The sequence below is a fragment of the Ceratina calcarata genome, unplaced genomic scaffold, assembly GCF_001652005.2.
Source record: "Ceratina calcarata isolate Rehan_Ccalc_2016 unplaced genomic scaffold, ASM165200v1 scaffold449.2, whole genome shotgun sequence".
NCBI lineage: Eukaryota > Metazoa > Arthropoda > Insecta > Hymenoptera > Apidae > Ceratina > Ceratina calcarata.
The window spans coordinates 1,140,298-1,162,282 of NW_017168819.1; the positions used below are offsets into that span (position 1 = coordinate 1,140,298).

The window sequence follows — 21,985 nt, forward strand, 5'->3', positions numbered from 1 at the left end:
TTAGCAATGTTCTTCCGACGTTTGATTTCTTTTTAAAAAATGCGTTTCTAAAGTGCATAAACTTTTGGTATTGACTGTATAGCCAATACATCCTTAAATTTCACCCTTTCACCCTATGATCACGAATAATAGGGAACTAGAGCAATGCGGAAAATCGTACCTATTTTGTGGATTTCGTACATTGCATTGAACTTTGGCTTTTAACGCTTGGCCATGTTTGGCTGATTTTCATGCACCCGATTCTGATCGCGTTAAAGGGTTGAAACGCGCGAAGCATTCTCGAGTATTATATTCGGTGCTTTGTTCCGTAAACCAGAATGTCATCCGGTCAACGTTAATGAAAACCGATTTACAAACAAGCCTCCATACAACGGCTCAAACGTTTCGCGAACCGACCAAATTAAATAGCGATAGCCGGATCTATCCCGTTGATTCGTTTGCGAGAGGATTACGCGCGTGATACAAAGCGAATACCATTGTGTCGAGGGAAAGTTACTTTCCCATTGGTCCTCATATGTAAAACGAGTGCTTATATTCCCGTTATAAGTTGCAACCCGTTCTCTAATTATAAATACCGATTGTAGTGGTATATGCACTGAGTAATTTATTTGATATACAGTACCAGTCAATAGGATTATCTATTCGATTAAAAGAAAGTTACGCATTCATCGTGGGTGCTACAGATATGTTGTAAGAACAGTTACGAAAGATCACATTTTCTGATTTTCAATTCTCCTAAAAAGGACTAGAGGAATCACCTAAGGTGATAGGTTTAAAGTATTATACACATATACATATATGCACGCGGCACGATTTTGAAAGAGTCGATATCTCGTTTCATCGAAGTCGTTGACTCAAACTGCTCCTGCCAGGTAGTCAACCTTATCTATGTTTACCAGACGTATAAAAAAGAACTGAGGAAGGAAAGAGAGAGGACTAAAGTAGTAGGCGTATACTTGTGTGGCGCCAATAGTCTTAAGAGAACGGTATCGGGTTACGCGCGATTGCTGTAATAATTACGTGTCGCTCATTCTTGGGTACGTGCGTGTTACGCTATTATTTAGGGCCGCGCCCACCGTTACGGACACATTGTTCAGGAGTTAAGAGACCACTTGGCATGGCCGTGATCGTTGCATAAATTCATACGTGTTTCTGGACAAGCATTCAATTCCCGATCGAAATTTTACCTCAAAATTTATACGGATTTCAATATTTAATCTCCCGGCGCTGAATAGTATTCTGTAATCGAAATTATTTCTACAAAATGATATTTTATTAACTCGTACTATTATGTACTATCGAATAATAGCGAATGGCATTATATGAAATTGTCGAGCAATGTTATNACACACACACACACACACAACAATAAGAATACTGAAATAATTTCAAGTTCATACTGATATGTCAATACCATACGACATGAGGGAAAATTGAGTACACATTTTAAGTTTTCTAATATGAATTTTAATAACGTGCGATATATTGAAAAAAATACTGGAAGTGCCAAGTACAATCATTTTAGTGCAGATTCGAATGGCGGAGTTACAATCGGACACATTCATACAAAAGGAAGCGGCGGACCCTTTCGCGGAACTCGGGAGGATGTGAGAGGTTCCATTCTGCGAATTATGATTGAGCCCCGTCCACAGGAACTGAGGCTGCACGTAGAGGCCAGCATTAATTACACCCGCAGGTAAAACTTGAGCTTTATGCATTGTGCAGAGAGATTACAATGCATTTTATGCAAACCAGCTCGAATAGCAGTCCGTTGAATGCCGCGGCCAATCCTTTTTCCTCTCTTCGTTCCTCGATTCCCTTCTCGGCTCGCTTCGACTCTCTCTCCGCCTGTCTCGTTTTTCTAGCTTCTGGTTTCTTCTCCATGCCACCGTGTCGTTTTCTCTTGGTTGCTAAATAATAGATACACAATCTAGATCTGCAACTGAAGACCTCATTAGAAAAAACCAGCTTCGTAATTGTTCGACTCTTTTTGCTAGCCAATGAATACAAATCTTCGCATTTTACAGAGAATTTTTGTAACACGTTTCGCGAATTCTTTATTACCGCGTCGATCAAACAGTGAACCGTTTATTTTCAGAAGACACCTATAAAAATAAAATATTTCCGCGTGGAATATCGCAATAATTCGACTTATGTATGCGCATTGTCAGAGCAATTTAACACAGTTTCGATAGATCGTCGTAAATTGCGTTCCATAGCGTCACGTGACGTACGGAATAGATAGCCACACTTTTACGCGTATGGTGCATAACTTTTAAAAAGCCGATTAATTCACCGAACCCGTTCGAAAGTTACGATTCGTAAAATTGCAGAGGTGTACACTCCCATTCATAAGTCTTTGGACATCAAAATTCTGAAGAAGTTTTATGTGTCAAAACACTTTGACAGATTTCTGCGAGGATAAATTGCAATTTTCATTTTCAATTTCGATTACATAATTTATTATAGTCTTCCAATTAAGTGTTCTAAGTAAGACTTGTAACCAGAAACGTACGTATGTACCTGTTTGCATATGAAATGGCACTTCATTATCAGTTATAAGAGAACGCCGTTGTTGTGATAAACGAAACAATTTGATAAAACCTTGAGTAAATGTTATTTAGCCACGCGGATAGGTGAAAAGGGAAAACAATATAACGGGAAGCAATGATGTCTGGTCGACGGGGTTTGCTTACTCACTAGAGAGATTAGGAACTATCGTAAAAGGCAAATGAGCCTCTTAGGAGCATCGTTAGTTCAGTAGGCTAAGCAAGACAGTCTTTTGCAAATCGCCGGACGATTTAACGGTTTCCAGACGATTGCCAACACTCCTCTTCTCCTCCTGTTCTGACTACCTCCTGCTGCGCGTGGTCGAACATTGGAAAGCATCACGTTGAAAATTAAAATAAAAATCATTCGCCGATAGAATTCATGTCAAGGATGACTCGGTTATCGCGTTCCTCGCGGGAATAAAATTCTACGGGCCGCTATGTCGATCGAGATTGTTTCAAGGCGGCAAGGAGTAAATGGGGCCTCGAAAATTGGTCAGAATTATGTGTTACGTGTACCAGTCGAGACGGTTGAAATTCAACAAGTATATATTGATCCCGTCCTCCTGTCTGGTCGTGGCAACGATTGCTGAGGGTTTCCGTGGAACGGGGAGGGGGTGAATACGAGATTAAAAAAAGCGAGCACGGCGGAACGAGTATTTGATTACACGCTCTATTTCGGCAAATGTGTAGATCTCTGGAACGTATCGCGATATCCGCGTACGAAATTGTATACATCAGTCGCTTGGCTCGAAGCTGATACGGAGGAACGAAAAGGGAAAGCAGGGCGAATATCGAGTATCTCTCGTTCTCACAAATCTTCAATGTCCCTAATCCACGTGGTTGGCCGTGAACGAAACGGTGCTTACAATAAAATAGGTACGAGTGAATGAACAAATACGTACTACGCTGACGCGGTAGAGTACGCCCTCCATTCAGCGACGCCACCATATTGCTCCCACCTGTTATATCCGCTACCACCTTATCTTCCCTCGTGAGAATGCTAAACGTTACTACCCTTATACATGCACGGCCAACTTAGCCGAGGAAAATACTCTATATGAGTTTTTACTTCTAAAAGGAATAATCACCCTCTGCGTGAAAACTCCATTCGCTTCAGGTAAAAGTCCTTCCGGTTCCGCTTTCGTTCGTAATTCTCTCGCCCATTTGCCGGGTTTTAGGTTTACCGTTAATTCCCTCGTTGCCTGGGAGGTACGTTACTGATTATACCCTCGTTGGAAATGCAAACGGCTCCCGAAACGGTTAACCTAAGCGTGACGAATAAATATTTACAGGGTGCACTCGTGCAACTTCACCGCAATTATACTCGGATGGGCAATGGAATACTGCGCGGCCGGCAGGTACTGTAATAAAATTTAGAGAGGGTATTTTTAACCTTGGACGTGTCCCATTGGTCTTTCTCGGTCCCCTTGGTGCTTTCGTTTCTAACACGATCAGCATCCACGCAACTTCTACGAAGGCATCAAGAGCCGTGTCGTTGTCCTAATGGAAAGATGCGTATCACGAAATTAAATATGACTCGTGTACGGTGCACCGACGTGCTCCGGATCGGATACTCATTTCCCCGACGTTGCCGGAGAAAGAAGGTGCAACCATACGAAGCATGGACAAGGGAGAGAAGGAGGAAAAAAGGGGAGCAAGAGAAGAAGAGGACGAACGGCGGAAGAAAAAAGAGACCGTGCCCCTGTGAAACAGTCAGAACACCCAGCTCGATTCCATACCGGCGTTCCAGACGATCGAAAAAAATCTATCTCGGCCGTCCCCCGAGAAAATAGAGTAATTTAGATAACAGCCATCTTCTCTCCCCGCCCTCGCACCCTGCCTATATCATCGTCGATGTTACTCGCGTAACGTGTCTCCGGAGGCACGATGCAGAGGCTGCCGCGATTGAAAAACGACGCGAAACACTGGAACCTTTACATTCTCTCCTCTTTATGCCAATATTCCATTAAAGGCACGCGGTACTCGTTCCAATTCGGCATTCGAGGTAATCGTGAAAGTCAATCGCGAAAATTCGTGAAAACGAACGTTCGAAATTACTTATGCTCACGACCGCAGGCCGCACTGTAATTTGCTTCTCCTTGCTTCTCTGTCGGTCCCAGGTTTGAAAGTCAAGCTCTCCTTGTCGCGTTTTATTCCCCCCCCCTGCGCCTTTTGTCCACGACTCCCCTCCCGAAGTCGGAGCAGGTAACGTGCCAACGTCAGGCAATGGCGCCTTGGCGGCTGCACCTGGGCTAACCGTTCGCCAGGTGAGAGAAGGCACGGCGATTGGTCGAGTCGCGCAAAACGCTGCGCTCATTGGACGGCATCGCGGTTCTGCCGGCACGGAGCTTTAATCTCGTTTACCGTAGGCGCGCCGCTGCTCAGTTCAACTTACCTTAGCCGCACGGACGGTTGGCCACGCAACTCCATTCGCGCCGGACATTCCAGCTAAAAACACCGCGAGGAAGTACCGCACGTAATTGAACCGGCGGCCAGTTTCCGCGTAAATATAAACGATGCTCGTTCGTTGGTCAATGTGACCAGTGAAAGGTCTCGTGCGTCGATCGTTTCGATCTTCGATCGACGGAGTCGCATAGTGTTGATCGCAGGAAAGCAGCGAGGAAGGATCGACACGACGACGACCAAGAAGATCGCGTCGTTGGTGTGCGCGCGCGCGAACCTCCTTCTCCTCCTCTTCTTCGTCCTCCTCCTCCTCCCCTTATCGGTACCTTCTGTGTGTATATACCTGTACGTAGTGTGTACGAGCAAGCGGGCAAGCGCGCGTGTATTATAGCGGCTCCGCTTCTTTCTTTCCTCTTCTATCCTCTCGTACCGACTCGGCTCAGCTCCGTTCCGCGTATTCGTGTTCGCGATTGGTCGGTGCGTGGCATTTTTAAAAAGTCGTCCTGCTTCTGTCCGTTATAAACTCCGGTGAAGATCCGCGATCGTGGACGTCGCGAAAAACCGCGATCAAATCCAATATATGTGCGCGCCGCTTTGTACCCGCGTGATCGTCAAAATAATGCCGATACGGAGCCGGACTCGGTCGCGAGTTTCTCCCTTTGCTCACGACACGACGGTTCCCTTCTCGTGATTGGAACCTCGCCGTCCGCTCTCCGGCTCCCCGGCTACTTTTTCCCACCAGCAGCGGCGAACGAAAGACCGCGCGCGGAGGGCACGTATGAGATCTGTGGAGGAAAGGAACGAGGGCTACGATACCGGGTCTCTTACGGCCAGAATCCATAATCGTACTGTTCCTCGAGTCAGCGGAAAATTCAAACGCGGTGGAAACTCGTCCCGGCGATGCTGCGACGCGGTGGCTGACAGACGGAGATACGCGGCGCAAGAACGAAAGAAGAGGAGGAAAACGAAGAACGAAAGTGATCGGTGTGCGCGTGCGGTCTTATTTCCCGGGAGGTACCAACCGAGAGTGACATATGCGTGCCGTGCGTAGATTCCTTGCCAAAGATAAAGCGACGAATTTCGAGAATAGTTCGCCTGGATCGTACGTTGACTGGAAGCGAGCAGTGGTAAGAAGACGCGACGAGAAGAAACGAGGGAAGTAACTGGCGAACGAACCGTGATTTTCCGACCTCTCTGTTCAGTTCGCCTACGGTTCTCCTCCGGTTCGTGCTGTTGGTGGAGTGTCGGTCGTGCCGTCGTGCCGCAGTGTAACGTAGTTGTGCTCGTGCGGGGTGAGGTTGGGATCGTGCCGAAGAGAAAGAAAGGTGAAGAGAGAAGAGTAGGTGAAAGGGGAGAAGCGAGCAGTAAACTGCGACACCGCGGTTAAGTGTGAACGAGACAAAATATCGAAGCAGGAGGACACCGTTCGAAAAGGAGCCGCTCGCAATCCTCGAGAACTGGATTACACGGGCGACTCGAGAATCGCCAAAATTTTGCCGGTTTATAAAAAAGGTGAGTACGCCCGTGATTACGTTGTACGCGACAGGCATTCGAGCGGTCGTTGGTCTCAACGATACAGCGACTTTTATCTTTGACAGGTTGAATCACCGGTCACTTCCATTTTCGTTAACGATCTGTTTTCCCCTTATCGTGTGTTTTTTGAAGCCGCTTATCGAATTTTATACGATAAGCCAAGTTTATTCGACATGAACGATAAAGCCGGCACCAATTGCAGTTACAAGTACTGCTATCGTTCCAAATGCATTTTCTATTTGAAACATAGTCGTACATTTATACAATCTGATATTTTCCTTTTTAATGATGATACATTAATTTTGTTAATGTTTGTACAAGATTTAAATTATTAAAAATAAAAATGGAACTAGCCTAAGATCCTTTATCATAAAGGGAAGAAATTGCTCAAACCATTTTCATAAGTAATTCATTCATTTTGGAAGACGCACTTGGCGGACTCAATGAAAAAAGCAATGATAGCAATATAAGGGGGCGCATAGTTAATTCATAGATCATCGTGAAGCATTAGGTGACGCGCGTGGGTCGAGATCGTGGTGGCGATAGCTACATTTTTTACGCCATTTTTCGAATTCTCATCCCGGCGCGGAAGAAAAGTCGGTTCGTTCGCCGTTTAACCTCGAGAGTGTCTCGGCTCGTCTAACCTTGAAATCCCACTCGTCGCCTCTCGCGTGTTTTTAAAACACTCGATCTTGGTTCTTGTGGGACGTGCGCATGCGCCGCTCCGTTCGTCCTTTTTATCCTCTTTGCCCCCTGTCTCATTCTGCCTCTCTTTCGCTTCAGCGTTTCATACCTTCTGTCCTCGGGAATTCAGGAAAATTTCAATTAAAATCCCCCTGTCGGTCCCAAGCTCGACCTGCGCTTTATTTCAAAACAGTCGAACGCGCGAAAATCATCCTCGCGTCACCTCTTGGTACGTTGTCTTTTTATTTAAATCCTCGCACTGAAATCAATTTGACCTAAAAATCGAATCATAATTCAGTTGATTTCTTTCTCGCTTTTAGATTCACTCGACAATGAGCATTGTACTCATTGTCAGGCAGACTCTGAATTCCACGATGCGAAACAAAAGATGTTTTTTGTTTTCTTTTCGGTATCGATCGATTCCTGAAAAGAACAAAAGTTAATTGCACTGAAATATTTTTAAGTTGCCGAGCATCGAATACGGACGTCGTTCGCGATATCAGTTCTTTCCATTGTGTACACAGGAATATGGATATGGATTGTCGAAATCATTGTTAACATCAAATTCAGCAAATCATTGTTAAGATCTGACGTAAAAGAACTGTGTTGTGTATCAACGATGTTCCACGGTCCTGCTTAGTTTTAAAACAGAATAACATCGAAAAACAGAACAGTGTTTGCTGATAAAACGTGATTTTCTTAAACAAGAAAAATTGGAAGAAGTTGATTTCTTTAAACATCTTTAGTACATGTAGGTATTAGGGTAAATGATAAATGAGGCGTAAGTTAAGAATTAACTAGTAAATTCTTTTGTTTATTGAGTCGGTCGAATTCTTCCAAGAGGAACGCAATTTCTATTCCACCGGTAATTGCTCGTGTTTCACACGGAAAATTATAGGAGCCGCTAATTTTGCGGCGATGCCGCGGCTGACAGCGTTTATTTAACTGTCGTATACTCTACCTGACAACTCGGAACGTACGTTTCGGCGAGGCCGGTCTGTTAATAACACTTTTCCGTCCGAAACACGCCGCAAGAACGTTTAGGACGGAGGGTAATAAAACAGAGGGACGAAACACGAAATTACACTTCAGGTACGGAAAAAAAAATGCGAATCGAAAGAACCGTCGTCGTCGGCTAATTTCTTCAGCCGACCGAAAATCAGTTTTCATGACTCACGAGCATGAGCAGATCTCCACTTCGTTTATGCAAAACGGGAATATTTCGCATTTTTTTTTTTGTCTCTATGTTTTCATGAACAGTTCAGTGACTCGCGATTGCATAATCCAGCATAAAACGGATAACGAGCAGTGACCTAGAAAAAGCAACGCCTTTCGTATCGTCGTTTTGTTTGACACAAATTGCACCTTCGAGACCGCCTCGCCACACGTTTCGGGACCTTGAACGACATCCACGCCGAGGTCGTCGAACTCGCTGCGATATGCAGGCCTTAGGCAACTATCGCCGCTCGATTCCACGGCAAAGAAACGTGTTATTAGCAAGCGGTGATTAGGTCATTCGTGACGGAATCGAGAGAGGAGAAAGACCGGCTACGCTGCCCACAGTTTACGGATTTTGTTTAAGTTTCCACAACACTTCTTCCCGCTTACGCCATTGCTCGACACGGTATTGTACCTTGGAGGGTAATTGCGTTAGGCTAAATTTCATTTCGGAACAGTTCCAAGATCGTTCACCTTCCGCTCGGGTCTGAAGACATTAATTATTTCGACAAAGTCATACGATAAATTGATTGAACTCGTTATAAAAGTCGATTACATTCTTAAGCAGAGTGACTAATGAAATCTTTACTAGCAAATCAAATTCAATTCTCTCTATTCGTATTAATATTTCATCAATCGACACATATATTCATTTTCAATGATAATCCGTAACCAACCAACCTTGAATTGAAGTAGGCGGTTGGTTACTGCATAGTTTTTATCCAACGTGTATTCATTATATTTTCCATACGTTCAATATTTCTATACATGCGTGAAATTCATACTTAATTGATACGATTTCGTATGGTTGATCGAAAAGGCTAGACGCAGTAAAAAATGTGAAAATACAAGGTCAAGAGGAGTATGCGCGTAAATGTGCATTCTCCTAGGAAGCTGGCTGCTCATTTACGCCCGTCTGTTGCACAACACCGCATGAAACTTTTACTAGACGACGCGACGCGACGCGTCTGAATAATTCATCGGGGGAAAAATGCATCGCGAACTCTTAATCGAAAACAATTTCTCGCTCCGGTTACGTTCGTCGCCGTTAAACCGTGACTGAGAAACGGAGCCCGTGTATACTTGGCCGGATAACGCGGATGATCGCCGACGTGGAGCCAATTCCTTGAAAAGCAGCGGAAAAAGTGAATGATACTCGTGCGAGAGGCTCGATCGGCTCGCCATTTCAGTTAGCGCACTCTCGGCACTTCCGTCTATCGCGTTCGTTGTCCACTCGAGTGTAACGATTGGCCTGAATCCTTGCGAATACCGAGTAGAAATGAAACACGCCCGTGGAATCTCTCTCCTCTTTGCTCGAGAACGTCGCGATACGGATTACCCGATTAAATTGCCAACCGATTCTCCTCAATTACGCAACAATTTCAATTTTTCTGTTCAACCATTTTTTCAGGAGGACGCACGGACAGAGATGGCATGAGGGACGGCTCCGGCAACGTTGCCGAGGTGGTGAGTAATTTTTTCTTATCTGCATGTTCTCTTAATCGAATTAATTGCCAGCCGATATACAGAATAAGTCGATAAATGTCACTACAAGTAGTATTAATTGATTCTATTATAAGAGTGAATTCGCACATGAATGATGTATAATTTCGTTCAGTAAATGTTCCTCCGTTTGATTACATAATAATTTATGAATCAGCAGGCCAATAATGTATGCTTATTCGAATGTAGACTAGGTTAAAATACGATGATGGGGAAACGATCCACTCTCCTTTGTCTCCGTTCTTAAGAAAATAGATATGAAACGTTTTTCCGGTACGTGCACGTACTCGAGCAACCCTTGACCCCGTACACATCCCGGCGATACTTGTACCTTCACCTCTTACTCGAAACTTCTCAACAACCCTTTCTTTTGAGAGAAGTCCGTACATATGTACACGTCAACGATAAACGTGCCACCGAGCTTCCATTAACAGGTATCGCGAATTTTATGAGACCGCGAACTTCGTCCTGTATTCCAGTCACGTTTTTAAGACGGGGTCGGGGTTAATTCGGAGGTGATTAAAATTTCGGTTCACGCTTGGACCGCTTTCCCTGCCGCGACTTCTCGTTTTCTTCCACTCGCGTCGAGTTCCTCCCCGTAGCTTTGTAAGCGTGAATAGGGCTTCTCGCGAGCATACCGTGCCGTAGGAAACGGCGAGTAGGTACGCAAAGCATTTTCGAAAGGCTCGAGGCTGTTGGTGCCAGGAAGTAGGCTACCGGGTTAACACGTGACGGGTAAGAACCGGAGGAAAGCGCGGACCGTGAGAAGAACGCAGAAAAACTCTAAGAAATTTCACGATCCTTAACATTGCTCGTATGTATATAAACCTGTCACGATTCACCATTGATGTTATCAGTCGTTTCACAATAATTGTCTATCGCTTTATCATGGTATGCGCATAAAACCTTGATAAGAAACAAGATAGTTAACGTATTAAATCCTTAGTGCCCAGTTAGAGCGTCATAAGTAACGCTTAGCTTCTGCACACGGTCTTTTTAATATTTAAATCCAGGATATAACGCAAAGCATGCAAAATGTAGTAAAGCAGAGAGAGTGCGAATAACACAAAAAGTATTTAAGAATTGTTGGAGGGAAATTATTGTACGACAATTATTGTGTGATTCACAACAAAAAGCATTTGTTGTCCGACCTTGGAGAGATCAGGTGAAAAGTAAACCGAGTTAAACTCGGAAAGGGGGTCGTCCAGGTTCAATACACCAGGTGGATGAGTGTCACCCAGATCCATAGTGTGCCATACTTGCTTATAACGGGAGAAATTATACGAGTCGTGAGCCTCAGCTACGAATCAATTACTAAATCGTGAAATCGAAATAGCAGTTAACTTTAGCACTGCTCTTCCTTTGCACGATCTCCACAATCGATAGACCTTACACGTGATTTAAGTTCGAAAAGCGAGCCGAAGAATGGCGCGTGCCATTGGGGATTTCACAGTTTACGCGTGGATCTACTCTGGTTAAACAACTAGTTCCTTCTACATGGTCATGATTTTTATTTGAACGCACACATAATGTGCAAACTTAGCAGGGACTTAGAAAGTATCGACTAACAATTGCAACGGCTTCGTCTGTTTAATCGGGGGATACTGTTGAAGTAGGCTATTTGAAGATGCAGCGTACGCGATGTTTGTGCTCCGTTCCATCTTCTAATCCCATCACGCGGCAAACATTGATCTTCGATACGACTCTATCCCAACTCAGACTGATATCAAACTCCATCGACGACCTAATTTTCTCAGTAGCCTCGATTAATACACCGTTTCATCTACGATTGTCTCTCGCAAGGTTCGTCGAAAAGTGACGTGACCATAACCAGACGTAAATTAATTGGATACCGAGGAAGGGTCTTAAAATTAATTAAAAACGAATTACCGCGTTATCCCAACGAGATTGTAATAATCATCACGGTAAACGAACGATGCTCGAAGGATATTTGCATCCCCTGCTTTATTTACGTCCATGATAAATTGCAATATAAAAGATTGGCGAGAACCATTTTTCCAAAAATCATTTTTTTGTTGAAATCGTTTATGTTCAAAGAATTCATGATTCATTTAATGATTTAGTACAGGGCTTCTTAAACTTTTGTCATTCACGACCCCATTTATGATTGCGAGTTACCATTACAGTCGTCAAAATTTTGCTACGCGACCCCATTTGGGGTCGCGACCCATAGTTTAAGAAGCCCTGATTTAGTATAATCTTTCACTTGAGATAATATTATTCGAGATAGCTGGACTTGCTGAAGGAAATAGAAATTAGTATATTTTTAGAGTCACTGACGACAAACGTATATCGTTTCTAAATAAAGCTGCAACCTCGAGTCGAATACTAAAATTCAGAAAGATCCGCTCTATTTCTGAAGTATCTCGCGAATGGCGTCGACCGCGTGTTGTGATAATTCTATGTTAACTGACATGGTTTAAGACCGGTCCGACGTATTTGACGTTTTATGAACAGTGTTAAGTTAATTATTATTGACGACGTAAAACTGTAGACGTTAATTCAGCTGTAATTGTTGCTTCGACGACCAGGTTCCAAATGTCTGTTGAGAATATTCGCGGCATTTAGAACTCGTTTGCGAATCCTCTTGGCTAAGGACGCTTTTATAGTGGTCAATTCGTATCCGCTGGTTCTAATTGCTAACGAAGTGTAACTGGACAACAAAATTGTCGGCGGACACAAATTCTGTCCCCGCGGACGTATAATCGACAGTAACTCACGTCGGTATTCCGCGATTGAGTAATTAATAGAATGATATTATGGAATTAATTGATGACGCGAGTAGATTAAAACGGGCGTTTATACGCGAGATATTTCATTGGGGATTAGGTTGATTTTGTTGGGAAAACTGGTTTCACGTCACGGCTACGTTTTTCTACACGGGCATATGTGTATGGAAAATTGCTGGGTGCTGCTTCCTATACGTATGCGCGTTGCTGAATAACCTTTGTGTAAAATCACCAACGTGGGTTCTCGGTTTCGAAACGAGAACAATGTGTCATGCCTGCGTACTAACAATAAGAGAAAGTCTTTAAGATAATGGTTAGTAATAACAGAGATTTCGTAGGATTCTCGAACGCACGAGTAAAGCGCGAAAGAAACATTGCTAAGGGGAATTATCAGCGAGCAGTTAGACAATGAGGAACTTTAATTAACCCCCATATAAATTAACGGTGCTGCAGCGGCGGTATTGTCTGGATCGGGCAAATAACACGCGCGAGAATCCGCAATGACAGGATAGCTATGCAACGAACGATGCAAATGATATATGAACGCGCGATGTATCTAGCGTTGCCGGTTCTTCTCTCTTTCTCGTTTGACCCGCTGACTTGGCGTCGATCCTGACAAATAACGTCTGCGTGGACGTTAAACGCATTACGCAGACACCCGTTGAGGATGCGCGCAAGTTTATACCTATGAATCCTGACGGCCGAGCGGAATTTATGAACTCGTCGGCCAACGAGCAAGATATCATACGGAACAAAATTATTTCTCATTCAGAAACTCGGTGAACTTGCGCGCATATCTCGCGTCTCTGATGAATACCGAGCTTGCTCAGATTTAACCAAAGCACAGTGACTCGCTGCTACGCTGCGAGTTTCCAGTTAGAAGAACTAGATTCAACGTCCCTCGGTAAGTTTCCATTTAACAACTTTGTCCGCGTTTTAGTACAGTTTCGAAGAACAGCGCTCCGTTAATTTTTCTAACAGGCAATTACGTTCATAAACCTTGGTTAACTCATCGTTCCTCCGCACGTGTTTGAACACGTTGCCGACGTAAATCGATGCGATGTTTGCACATTTTTCCATGTTACCCTTTATTACTTGGTGAAACTCGTTCGTTTGCATTTATTCGCGTTCCTCCCAGTGATTACCAATAGTTAGTAGAAGCTTTAAAGTAGGGCTTTAACTTAATCCGTTGTCGGTTTTCTCTCTAACAAAGCATTATTGTAAATTCTCATCGATTAGAGGGACTGTAAACGGGTTTACGATGTTCAAACGAGGGAACGCGACCCCATGGACGAAGAAAATTGTGATTTACGACACAGTTGGTTAGGTTTTAATGCTCGTCGCGGATTGAAGTTCAACGAGGAGCATAGTTGTGCGTACGGCATGCAGTTGAGTCTCCGTTTCTTTTGACGGAAGTCGAGCACGTTCCGCGAACATAGCACTGCTTCCAAGAGGCCAGTGTCGTGGCCGCGAACGCCTTTCCATCTACCATGAAGACCTCGTACACGTGAACGCTCACTAACGGTAGTACCAGATCTACGATAGTCCTTTTCCCCTTCCGTTCTCCTACGGTTTTGTTTCTTGCGGCTTCCTTCCTTATTAGTCCGGTCAGACACGAAAATTCTTTGTAATCGCGGTGAGGCTTCTTCGCTAATCTTTTTCAATTCTTACTTAATTTCTCGCATGCATCTTGGATATTTTCTAAGACGAACTGACGAAATGTTCTGTCCAATTATTGCTATCGTATGTTATATGAAATTGTGATATCTGTTGTTTCATTCTCTTGCAACTCGTCGGTATACGAGATAAATTGAGAAAAAACAGTATCCTCCCTTGAATGCTCTATTTGCTCAGCTCCCATTCTACATTATACCTCGCTTGCATTTCGTTCTGCAGTAATTCGTTCATCTGGATTTCCTGAGATAAATCTAGAATAAAGCCGCGGTTACTTCCCTTCTAATATTTTATACCTCCAAACTGTAGAGAGAGAAAAACGATTCTTCCTCCTGCGTTACACCATAACGTTTCGCGACTTTGTCTCTGTCGTCGCTCTTTCCGCGCAGTCATTCAGAGATGCTGTTCCGTTCATAAGTAGCTAGTCGAGAGCTTGTCGAGAGTCAATCGACTCTTTTTCCACGCACTACGACCACGTCTGACCCCTCCTTAAGGAAGCGATAGCGATTTAAAAACCCCTTAGGCGCTTCCGCAACGGTCGGGCATTGGCAACAACAGAACAGACAGGAACCAAGTAAGGGTTGAAACTGGTTGCTTCCCCTTTCACTGGCGTCACTTAAAAGTCCTCGTTCGATCGCTTCGCCCCGAACACTTTTAAGGCATCCTTTCTTAAGCACCTTTTATTCGACGTCACGAACTTTCAACTGTCTTCCGCTCCGATCGTCGTTGACGTCTGTGAAATAACATTTTTCCACCTTTCCTCGAGCTATCATCGAAACGTTTGCCTTTCAATTTCTTCCGGAGTCATGGACGAGAAAAGCGAACATTCGCACGTACTCAGTTCCTTCGTCAATAAAAATCAGCACACTTCACTTGATACTATTGTATCCTTGCCTTTAACACAAATCCACTCTATGCCACGTTGAGGTTTCTATATGTATATTTATACTGAATAACGTTTTGGTACAAATAGTAAATGATAACTGTATAGTCTTCAAAATATCTCCATTCTTCTAAGCCACTTTGTTCCACTGAATGCGACAGTGTCGGTAGCTAGACAACTGGTGTCTACGTTTCTCCATCAACCCCGCATAAATCATAATTAACGGCTGGCTCGTAATTTAATCTCGCGTACCGCGGTGATGAATGACAACAGATGTTGACGAGGAACCGCGAGCGTTATCGTCGCTCAATTAGGCGGCGCAAACTAGAAGCGCACCGGCGGTTCAGCTCAACCCACATACTTTCTCGCACCTTTGACCCCTTATTTCTCCTCTTTCCATTCTCTCTGTTGCTCCCTCTAATCGGAGCTTTCTAGAGAGACGCCCGAAGAAGTTCGTTGTAAATTCATCGACGATTCTACACGGTAAATGGAGAAAGATTGGAAAATAATTTAAATTAACTTTGATTTTATAATTTAATATCGCGACTCCTATTACAAAGGTGACAGTGGCTTTGCTGTATTACTGTTTTTCTTATAAGAGTGCCGACGATCTCTCTGGTTTTTCATGCAATAAACCAAACTTCTGGATACTGTCAGTCTGTTCTGAAAACCACTGCAGGCGAGCACAACGAAGGCTTTCAGTTCAGGCCGATGAGACACAGAGTCAATGACAGGCGAACTTCTCTCTTCGCGTGTTGCATCCTGATCTGAAATCTTTTCTGGTCGACCTTCTCTCTCTTTTCCTCACGAGGCATATATTTTCTCTCTGCTATGAGACACTACACACCGCCAGGACATTTCCATAAAGCTTAATGTTAGTTTGAGAGAATGAAATTTTACTCAACTGTTAAAAAACATGGAAAATCGTTTTCCGCTTCTAATAACACGTGAAATCAGAACAAGGACTTATTTCGCACTGGAAGAGAAAAATCTCTTATTTCAAGTTTAATTAGACCATCGAATATAATATCTTAAATTCGAATCACCATAATGTGCGTTTCGCGAGTCGAAGCGAAACAGTGCGCACATTCTGGTAGCTCGTAAAATTCGAAACGGGTGAGACAGATGACAGAGAGAGTTGGGAAAATTTATGCGGCCCCGGAGTAAGATCTCGAGTTAGAAATGAATTTTAAGTGAAGATTGTACAGCGGTGGAATTTCGCTGTTAATGATAACAAAAATACTCAACGAGTTTTGCGACGTGTCCAGCCGCAGCAGAGGGATAGTGGCCAACTATTGCCGAACGTGGCTGCTCTGCTGCACTCGGTTTTGAGCGTACATGTATGTGCTCACACGTGCTATAATGCACGCTGTATACCGATAGTCGGTCGAGATAAAGTACTAGGAAACGTGCATAGCCACAGCGAAAGGGAGAATCAATGCACAAGCAACTCGGCGTCGTGCATCGTGATCACCATTGCCATAACGTGTACCGGTCGTTTCAAAGCTGAACCTGGGATCCTGAACACGGTGCTGAGTTCGTTTCATTAGAAAAAGACAGGCTTGTGCCTGGGAAATAGTAAACTTGAATGCCAGACTCGGTGGCTCGATGAATGCTTCTGATAGAGTATCGATATCTCATTGATACCCTTCAATGTCTTGATAACATCGAGCAGAACATTTGTTATCTGAAGTGCAGACACTCCCAAGCAGCCTGTCTTATATCAACTGATCTTTACTTAAGTCACTGTGAAGTAGGTAGAATCAATCTCCCAAGTCTTCTTAGTCCAAACAGTGACTTCTATTCTGGGAAAGCGTTAATTGTTTCATTCGACAATCCATAAAAGCACTGCATCACATTCAGTAGGAATTCGTCAAATGAAATTGTACCAATTCTGGTTGACTGGTAAACTGTGGGAATTGGCCGATGCTCACACACACTTAGCAAACTCGATAACACGGATATCAGTATCCACGTTACGAATCGAAGGTTCAGCGTAGTGTAGTGTCTCGCACCTATGTTAAGTAGATTACCCGCGCGCGGTTGAATATGTATGAGGGCGTACTACGTACACACACACGCGGGCGTACATTCACACACGAGATGCCGGCGATCCGTGTCACGCAGAGATCGGTGGGCGTACTCGTATCGCACGCACGTGGTCGCGTACGCACGCAGCCATGGACACACGAGCGTGGGTGGAGTACACGTTGAGTTAGCGTGAATAGACGCTGGTCTCATGAAACTGTGTCGCACTGGGATACCAGATTTCAGCTTCAGATTCAGGATTGCTCCAGTAATTGAATTTGCGGTTACAAACACTTCACGCAGATGTAATTTCAATTATAGACTGTATTTTGTGTAATACAACTATTGTATTTTCCTTATGTATAATGCAATGTGATCCTTGTGGTAACAGCCAGAAAGAACAGGACTTTCACATTCCCTGTTGCTCCCTAATCCCGCGAGGTAAACTTTCTTCTTCCTCTTCCCGGTGAAAAACAATTGCAGTAATCGAAGCCGGGTCGCGTTACCGATATCCTCTTCTGCACGCGCAACCAACTAACCGAGTACGCTTGGTCGATATCGCGCAAACCCAGACGAGTACCGTACGGCCACCAGAGGATTGCGAGGTGTATGTGTACGCGCTAGAGAGGATTAGCGAATGCGTGGGTGGAGCAATGGGAGCAACGGGTTACTTGTTAGCGCGAACCCACCGTAGGGGAATAAAGCGTGTCGCGTGTATGGGTCTAAATATAAAGTTAGTGGAGCCCAGTGAAGAAGAGTCGTGAGAGTGCTGTGTGTAACCACCTATCTACTCAAAACACGCGTATTGCGAGAGAGGAGAAGGGTCAGGCGCGACAACCACTGCGATTGCAGTTGTAGCCCGCGACTGTACTCGGAGAGCCAATTCCACGCCGTACATCTTGCAGTACATACGTACGTGCACTCTTCTCTGCGTTCTTTGCGGGTTTTTCTTGTATCGTTGTTTCCTCGGTGGTCGTCCCAGTGAAACCGTGTAAAATTACAAGTTTGGTTGAATTTGATTGGAAAAGTTGAAAACGGATAAGCGCGTGTCACTTTAAGAAGAAATACAATTAAATGTTGGTCTCGTGACGAGCTTGGAGAATGTATCGTGGAACTGTTTTGCAACGATCTGGGCTGAAAGAAACGTGTTCAAATCGCGCTGTTTTTGAGCAGACAGTGGCAGCCAGTCGTGCGTAATTCGCAATACGAGCGGAAACGCGACAACGGTCGGTGAAATATTTTACGAACGAATTACCAAGCTCATCGAGAGCTGCGCCCGTTCGCAGTTAATTAATTTATGAGGCACGAGAGGTAGGCGGATGGTTTCGTGCGATCGGCTCCGTACAAAGCTCCGATCGAGCGCGTTAAGGGCAATTATCGTTCCTTCCTGGTAATTAGAGGGGTGGCGCGATAAAAATCGGCCGTCGTTGAACGGATGAAGGCCCGATCGGGATTCCTGCACTCATCCGTTCCTCTTGCCTATGTAACGGTATTGTGCGTAAGCAGGTAGCCTCCTCTCTACTGGTTCTAGATTCACAGGAAACGCCTTACGTAGAAACTGCTGTACCGTTTGCTATAACGCGAAATGCTCGTCGGTGATTTCTGCCTGACCTATTTTTATTCTTCTTCTAGAGAATATCAGCAATTGTTCCTCGATATGATATGACAATACTGCTTGAACTTGTGAAAGAGGTGATAGGAAAAACTAGTGCAACATTAGTAAAATTGCATCGAACATAACAATGTGCTCACACATGGTTGGTTACACGATATGGTCGATAGTACGATATTAGGATCTCGTGAAAGGGTCGTTTCACGAGAGAACGCGGGGGAGCTTGTCTCTCGCGATCCTACAAGTTCGAGGAATCCCGTAAATACCGCGGGTCCCAGTATCGTCACCATCTACGCGCCGGTTGTAATTAATTATTCCCGTCGAGTCGCGGGGCATTTAAACGAACGAGGCCAGAGGCCCGTGAGAGGAAAGCTTAATCGTTTTAAAATTGTGCCGTCCCAGGAACCATCCGTCTGCTCGAACATACATCAATAGCCTAGTATTCATCGTCCCTTTTTTCTTCTTCCGGCAACGACGCGTTTACGTATTATGAATTAAACGAAATCGAGGTTGACTCCGCGACTACTAAAACGGTCGACTCGGCCGACTATTTTCAGCTGGAAACGCGATACTTCATTTATAATCCTCGACCGTGTAAGCCCGCCAGCCGACACCTAATTAAATCTGAATTTCCTTGTGCACTTCGTCGAGCAAACAACTTCCTTGTTGCTTCGCCCTCGACGCAAACCCTTCTTCCGCTTCAACGAATTTTGTTTGCCATTCTATCGAATACCGTCCTACATAGATGTGAAACATTGATTAATACTGCAATCACAATCCCTGGATTTTCATTCATGTATTTTATTTAACAATGGAATCATCTGAATTATGTGATCGTTTGATGTTCCGAGCTAGTCGCACATTCGCTCGGGTAGAGTATTCAGCGTTCGTCATCCAAATGACTCAAAGGGTATCGATGATCGAAGCTCGTCATCGATGGATTCCGTTTGCCACGAAAGGGTTTCGCGAGTGTATGTCAGGACAGAGAAGCGGCCTAAGTGGAAACGCGTGTTTCCGTCAGTGTTCGGGCTGCCCTTTTCGCCCTTAATCCTTTAGGACCGTTTCCACGGCAGCGCAGTACCGAGTCGGTAAATCAGCCTGGTCTGGTACTTCTTCATCCTGCTCGTCCACTGCACTGTCCGCGTGGTACGTACAGGCTGCCTCACGATTCCAGGATTAAATTTAACGCACGCATTACCGGATTAAAGTCTTCAACGTGCATCCAATGGCTTACAGTTTCTCCTTTATATCGCGTTCCGAGTTGTGGACATAGTTAAATATTACCTATTCAGACTGGATGCCATTTGACCTCTTCTGACTCGCATCCTTCCGATTCCTCTTTTTTAGCGGAACTTTCAGTGCAGCTCGTGTATTATAAGTGCTGCTTCCATTTATCTAATCGGATCACCGATAAGCATTTCTTTAAAACTGAAACGTGAATGAGTAACTTGGACGTGTCATTTATTTAATCAGCAGTGGGCGTTTCTAGATGCGTTAAAAATGGCGAATCATTAGTATTTTTATGTGGACAGTCCCGATGACACTTTGTTCGGAAACATTTAATTGATCGTGTCGGATGTCGACCCTGATCGCGAACGAAGCAGATCGAGTTCAACAATTTGTGTGCTCGGCTAGCCATGCGAGAACTGTGACGATCCGCGCCGTTTTCAAGAAATTCGAGATGGACCGTGTTTCCAGCGGCGAGGCTCGCGCCAAGAGGCTGTCGACGATCACGGAGTACTCGGAGCCCGGGATCGACAGCGACGATAACGACAACGATCGCGTGAATGCGGAGCACGCGATTCCCAGCGGCGATTCCGAAACCGAACAACCGGCCGGGCACTACTTCCTCCTGGACGACTCGCCGATGGCGAGGTTCAGCCGTAGCATCAAGTGGATCTACAAGAAAGTGAGTCTCGAAACTGGCTTAGTCAGAGAGCTTTTTTATTCTCGAGTGGGTGATTCGAGTTCTGGTTTCGCGGGGCATCACGCGAGAGCATTAGCAATAGTTTCGTTAAGGGAGACGTTATATGTGGTCCTGACGGTGGAATGTAACAGGATTAAAGTGGGATTTAGGCGATCAACTGAATGCTTGACTGGTTCAATATTTGAGGATGACCAGTCGTGAATTTGGACGCGAGCATAGACCGTGGTCCCTTTAATCTCTCCAGGGTTGAATACTAATTAATTAGGGCATAGCTTTGTCCTTTTAATGTTTAACTAACAAATAATGAGATCGATAAAAGTCGCCCACCTGTATGTAATGGCGTAACTACGATTGATTAGCCGTTTTAAATGGACGTCAAACATTGAGGCTATAAACAAATAGATATATCGACGTCGTAGGGATCAGTCATTGATCATTCGTGTTCGCTTCGATACACGTGTATACTCGTTTCCCATCGGATTGTACGTTTAATCATACAAAATTGCCACCGTGGAATTATCATATTCCGCGGCCAGCTGACGTTGACGTTTCTATCGGCCTCGAAGTTCGCTCTAGTCGCATTGCTCTCGGTGAAAGAAGCTATTAACCGCACGCAGCGGACGTTCGATTTGCTCTGTTTTACTTTCGAACTCTTCGAGCCGTGTCTGTTTCGTATGCACGCGTTCGGCTCACGAAAATCGTGACGGTAGTCGGTCTACGATGCCTCGGAGCGTGCTCGAAAGTCGAAAGCTTGCGCCAAACGTGATGCATTGACAGCGAACCACGGTGAAAAGGTTTGGCGTGCAAGAATTTTACGAAATTGGTTCAGCTAGGGAATTGTGCGTCGGTCCGGCTTCGAGCCGGTTGCGCGAGGAATTTCGAGGCAGGCTTCAGTGAGAACTGTACGTGCATACATATAGTTCAGTGCACGCATTCTCTGCATTCCATATACGTACATACATATGCACTTCAGTACCAAATGTACTCTAGCAAATTTTTAATCTTCAATTATTCTAACTCAATTAACAATTTCATTCTATGAATGCATTGTTCACATAGTAGAATGTTTGTTTACATTTCTATTGAATGTGTATAGCACGAGGTGTGTTAATGAGTCGGATGACATTCTCTCAGTCTCGACTAAAACGTTCTTGGAACGTAGCGCGTGGGGTCTTGGTAGAATGTAGAATCCTTTCGCCCTTTTCTTGTCTCCCTCTT

General features: G+C 44.5%; 1 protein-coding gene across 2 annotated transcripts in view; it reads left to right on the forward strand.

Annotated features, from left to right (window-relative positions):
* The first annotated feature begins 5,783 nt into the window (after positions 1-5,783).
* Positions 5,784-21,985, forward strand: part of LOC108627249 (Ankyrin-repeat, SH3-domain, and Proline-rich-region containing Protein) — an 83,679-nt gene continuing 67,477 nt past the window's right edge. The window contains exons 1-2 of one of the 2 annotated variants that reach the window (XM_018028417.2): positions 5,784-6,467; positions 9,802-9,857. In XM_018028417.2, the coding sequence (XP_017883906.1) occupies positions 9,825-9,857 (33 nt within the window). In that variant the 5' untranslated portion in view covers positions 5,784-6,467; positions 9,802-9,824. Of the gene's footprint in view, positions 6,468-9,801; positions 9,858-20,506; positions 20,750-21,985 lie in introns of those variants that run through there. The other variant, XM_026815468.1, reaches the window with a different exon arrangement.